General features: G+C 54.7%; 1 protein-coding gene across 1 annotated transcript; it reads right to left on the bottom strand.

The window, feature by feature from the left end:
• Window positions 1-358: 358 nt before the first annotated feature.
• Window positions 359-4,898, bottom strand: LOC119291258 (probable beta-D-xylosidase 7). Its single transcript, XM_037569986.1, has 3 exons — window positions 4,459-4,898; window positions 2,070-2,619; window positions 359-1,970 (listed from the first exon to the last, which is right to left on the bottom strand). The coding sequence occupies exons 1-3, from the start codon at window positions 4,867-4,869 to the stop codon at window positions 607-609; spliced, it is 2,325 nt and encodes a 774-aa protein (XP_037425883.1). The 5' UTR covers window positions 4,870-4,898; the 3' UTR covers window positions 359-606.
• Between the last annotated feature and the right edge of the window lie 657 nt (window positions 4,899-5,555).

Here is a 5,555-nt window from a genome sequence, read left to right as displayed (position 1 = left end):
TGCGACGCATGAGAACACAATGTGCGTTCCCGTTTCCAGGACATGGCACAAAGGGCACATGCCATCGCCCGGACCCTGGCGCTTCAGCACCTCGGTTCCCGAAGGAAGACGATCTCGGAGAAGCTGACAAACGAAAATCTTAATCTTCAAGGGCATCGGCGCCTTCAACAACGGGGATAGCCACTGTAGAACCGACACACGGCATAGGGCCTGATAGGCCGAGCTAACAAAGTCTCATCTAACTCTTGTGCCATTTGATTTTACGCAAAGATTCATGCTGATTGTCTCCTTTTCTTTCTTCTTTCTTCTTTTTCCATTTTAATTTTATTTAGATGGGGATATGGATGAGAGCTAGACATACCTTTTTATTAACTCTATTTTGAATTTTCGACATATGTGCAAATTACAATATATATAATTCGGGAGTATTAAAACATGTCTCGGTGTTTCCCTTAACCTTTCCTTAATGCATGCCTCAATGCTACAGTATTTCTGAGGCAACTGAATTATAACTTAAACCAATAATTAAATTGTGTGTAACTACTGATAAATAAGGTCACTGCTGTCCGTCTTCTACCCGTGCCAGAGCCAGAATGGGCTCCGGATTCAGGACTCGAAGCTGATCTCGTGCTCGTCCTTGCCAACCCTGAGGAAATGTGAGCCTCCATCGATCACCTTCTTGCCATCCTCCCTCGCCCTGCTGAAGTGATCGCACGGGCTGACGTCGAACCTGAGGCTGGCCTTCTCGCCGGCCTTGAGATGATGGGTTCGGAACCCAATCAGCTGGCTCACCGGACGCCCACCCGTCGCGTTGGGCCACCGGAGGAACATCAGCACCGAGTGCTTCCCGTCCAGGGGACCGTGGTTCTGCACCTCGACCACTGCCGGGAACTTGAGCTGCTCGCACCCGTCGGCCCCGATCTCCTCGACCACGTAGCTCGCGCCGCCGTCGGCAGTTGGCGTGGCGGCCAGGCCGGCGAGCAGATTCGTGTTCGGTGCTTCGTTGCCGGTACCGGAGACAACTAGTTGGCGAGAGAACTTGGAGTAGCTGAGGCCGTAACCAAACTTGTAGACGGCGTTGCCCTGGTAGAAGCGGTAGCTCCGGCCGGGGTATCCGGTGGCCGGGTCGGCGCGCATCCGCATGTCCGTCATGGGCACCTTGGTGAACTCCTCCGGGTACCACGTCACCGGCAGCCTGCCGCTGGGGTTGTGATCTCCGAAGAGGACCCTGGCGATGGCGAGCCCGCCGGCCTGACCAGGGTAGCCGGCCCACAGAATTGCACCGATCTTGGGGTTACCTTTGGCGAATGTCACGTCAACCGGACCGCCGGTGAGGAGCACCAGGATCACCGGCCGTTTCGCCGCGTTGGCGACTGCGGTGATAAGGCTCTGCTGCTTCCCTGGCAGCAGAAGACTCGTCCTGTCGAGCCCCTCCTGCTCCTGCGCCTGGCTCAGGCCCATGAACAGGAACACGTAGTCCGACGAGGCCGCTAACCCCACCGCCTGGCCCGTCGCGGCAAAGCCGCACGCCGCCGAGTCGCACCCGGCCAGGAACCTGACGTTCTGCACGTACCCCTGGAGCCCCTGCAGCGGCGTCGTGGTCTCGCACGGAGGGCCGAAGTAATTGCCATTGAGCGCGCGGGGGTCATTGGCATTATGGCCGATGACGGCGGCGGACGCCACCGCGCCCCGTCGAAGCGGGAGGATGCCGGCGTCGTTCTTGAGCAGGACGATGCCGCTCGTGGCCGCCTGGAGTGCCAGGTTCTTGTGCGTGGGCGAGCACACGTCCTTGGCGCCAAGGCCCCCGTACAGCGCGCTGCCCCGGGGGTCCCCGTCGAAGTGTCCGAGCCGCATCCGGACGGCGAAGAGGTTACGGAGGGCCCTGTCCACGTCCTGCTCCGTCATCCTTCCCTGCCGCACCGCGGCCATGCCGTGCACCTGTGTGTAGTTCCCGCAGTTCAAATCCAACCCTGCAAACAATTCGCAACATTTTTTATATCAAAATTTTCTCACAATATTAACTGCAATAAATTAGATGACCATTCTCATGGTGGTTTTGGTGCACTCACCGGCCTTGAGGGCAACTGCGACCGTGTCCTCCGGCGAGGGCCGATAGAACTGCGCGTCGTGCATGAGCGCCACGGCATCACAGTCCGACGAAACGTACCCGTTCAAGCCCCAGTCTCCCTTGAAGGTCCTGGAGAGGAGGTCGTTGCTGGCGCAGGCGGGGACGCCATTGATGGTGGTGTAGGCGCACATGACGCAGCTGGCCCGGCCTTCCTCCACGCAGCTCTTGAAAGGCGGGTTGAAGGTGTCCGCCATGTCCTGGGCCGTCACCCTCGCGTTGAAGTTGTAGCGGATGGCGCCGTTCCAGGCCTCGAGGTCGTAGGCGGAGGCGTGCTTGCAGCAGGCCGAGGTCTGGAGCACCGTCGGCGAGCTGCCCTGCAGGCCCCGCACGAACGCCACGGCGTACTTGCTCGCCGTGGTGGGGTCCTCGCCGGGGGTCTCCTGGCCGCGGCCCCACCGCGGGTCGCGGAAGATGTTCACGTTGGGTGACCAGATGGTGAGCCCCTCCGCCTGGCCCAGGTTGTACAGCGCCCGAGCCTCCGTCCCGATCGCCTGCACCACCATTTTTCACCCATCACAGGTAGAAAGAGTACTGCATTTCATTCACATGGCAGGCAATTTGGACTCTAGATTTGCAGGACATATGCTTCCGGTACACGCGCCCGTTCGGTGCCCAGCTAAGTGGGATCACTTTGAGGGAGTACAAAGTACCAACCCCATTAAAAAGAGCTGTAGTAATCAATCGATGAGATCAAAAAGAACATGGAGGGAGGCCACACAGTGACAAGTGACAAAGACGGGCACGTGTGGCATGAATGAGAGGGTTTACACTTATGGATCATCACTCGGTAACCAGGACAATGATTGTGTCCAAAATGCCAATTGCTCACGCTTTTATGCGTATCCCAGGCAAAGTCAAAAGTGGTTCTCAAAAAGGTTACCAGCATCGCTGTCGAACCTTGCGAATTACTCCTACATTCTATGGTCTCTAGACTGTGTCACGCTACAAGGAGAAAGTAAAACAACAATGACAACTACTCCCTTCTCGTCCCATAATATAAGAACCTTTTTCAAGCTATGTTAGCTTGAAAAACGTTTTAATATTGTGGGATGGAGGGAGTATATAGTTAAACATTTTTTTGAGGAAAACTATGTAGTAAAACATCGTACACAACATGTGACCGACCAAACAATCTAGATCCAACGGAGCGATCCACAACATATATAGCAGATTAAGTAGTACCCCATCACATAAAATAAGACGTTTTTGTAAACCATCGTGAGACGGTGGGAGTGGATGACATTATCACTAATTAATATCGGGGCCGGCCCAAATGAGCAACGCCCCATAGCTACCACCAAGGACGCTGTACAAGATATGGTGGTGGGTACACTCTAGCCAGGGCCAGCACAGGAATAAACATAGGTTGTTGGTTACGCACAAAAGGCTAGCTAGATGGACGTTTAGGACTACATGCATGTTTGCTCGCTCATTCATTTTCCTATCGATAGGTAGCGATCCTAATGAACCAATTTGCTGCACACCGACCTTTCCCTGTAGTGCAATCATGTTACTTTCATCTGCACTTTCGGTTTACCGGAAATTAAGTTGTCCGTTTCTGTCCTGCCACTACGGAAATGTGGCTAGTATGGGTTAATTGGTGGAGCCTTAAGTAGCTAACTGCTCTCTTCATCTCATAATGTAAGACATTTTTTGAAACTAATGTAATGTCAAAAAACGTCATACATGACGGGACAGGGGACCTTGCAAAAGCAAGATATAATCATATGCATGAGACAATATAATGATTTTCTATCTTTGTTGTAATTTAGACTGAATTTCATATTTTACACATGCTTTGCCAATTTTTTATACGCTTATAAACTTTCAAAGCAGGTGTATAAGCGTATAAAAAAGCGGGAGACAAACTTTCACTTTAATTTAGCAAAAAAATAATCCTACTACTTTTTCACTTTAATCATTTTAAAAATAAAGCGTCCGAACCGATCAAATGAATTTACCCGGACCTTTTTTTCTCTCTCAAAAAGGTGTACTTATGCACCGCTACGCCGAGTTGGTCCGGCTTAACCAGACGAGGAGGTGCACCTGCTTCCACGTCATGGCCACCACATCACCATCAGAGTGTCCTTCCGAGAGAAACTGCTGGGCGGGGCGGCGTCTCCTGGTAGACCACGAAGCAGGAGAGCAAGACCACGATGTATGCTCGACGACTGGTGTGGTGGGAGAGAGTCCAAAACGCTGGATTCGATCGGAGCCTGTTCCGTCCCACACCCCATCCTACCTACTCCCACCCAGACCAGTAACTACGCTTTCTAGCGGCCCCTTGGCCCATCTCCCCGTCGAGTGGAGGTGCAGCGTGCATTGCATACCTGCCCGATGAGGTACCACAGCTGCTCGTCGAAGGCGGCGGCGGTGAGCAGCACCTGCGGGAAGCTGGTGATGGCGCGGACGGCGCCGTCGAAGTGCATGCCGTGGCCCCAGAAGGAGAGCCCGTGGAGGCCCTCCGACCACCACTTGTACGGCGGCACGCCCAGCCGCGGCACCCCCGGCGCCTCGTCGCCCAGCTGCGACACCTTCTCCGCCAGCGACAGCCGCGCCACCAGGTCCGCCGCCCGCTGCGCGGGCGGCAGCGCCGGGTTGCAGAACGCGAGGCCCTGCGTCGGGGCTCCCTGGCCGCACGAGAACGGCGGGTTGCCGGCGGCGCACACCCGCAGCAATGCCAGCAGCATCGCCAGCGTGAGCGCCGCCATGTGGGCGGCGTGGTAGGAGAAGGCCCCCATGGAGTGTTCAGTTGTGGAGGGTGAGAGCAGACAGGAGGAGAGGACGTGAGAGAAGCTCAGTGGCGCGCGGCTCCTTTTATAGGCGCTCTTGGCCAGCGATCTTGTTGAAACCAGAAAGCTGGCATTAACCTATTTTTTCAGCACCCGCTTGAAAGCTAGCTGGGTCTGGGCTCCATTCGGACGACACACCAGATGGTAATAAGATTCGGCGTAAGAACGGACCACGAGAGAGCTGTACAGCACATTGCGTACTTTCCGTTGCCATGCCGTTGAATGTAGCTAGGTTCGATCGATCGTGCAGCTCTCGCAAGATTCTTGGACATGACTGCATCATTCGGGCCATGACTATCGGTGAATAAAGCCCCTGGTCGACATGCCTAGTACTCCAGTAAAGAACGATCGATGGGGATCAAGAGGACGGACGTACGGTTGACATGGGCCTAGCCACACCTAGGTTTAATTCTTTCTAAGCTAAGCCATGCATGCATGCATGAGGCGCCGTTAGCCTATTGCGCTTCATTTTCATGCAAGACGACAGCAACATTGGCGGTGTCATATCGTCCGTGCTTTGCTGGTAGCCTCCCGTGCCATTAAATCCACCCTAACCACCCCCTGAGCAGATAAACGATGCCATCGGCCGGGTTTGATCGGTGTGGCACTGGCATGCACGCAACAAAGGAGATCAT

The sequence above is a fragment of the Triticum dicoccoides genome, chromosome 4B (assembly GCF_002162155.2).
Source record: "Triticum dicoccoides isolate Atlit2015 ecotype Zavitan chromosome 4B, WEW_v2.0, whole genome shotgun sequence".
Classification (NCBI taxonomy): domain Eukaryota; kingdom Viridiplantae; phylum Streptophyta; class Magnoliopsida; order Poales; family Poaceae; genus Triticum; species Triticum dicoccoides.
This window is presented reverse-complemented; position numbering and strand designations above follow the sequence as displayed.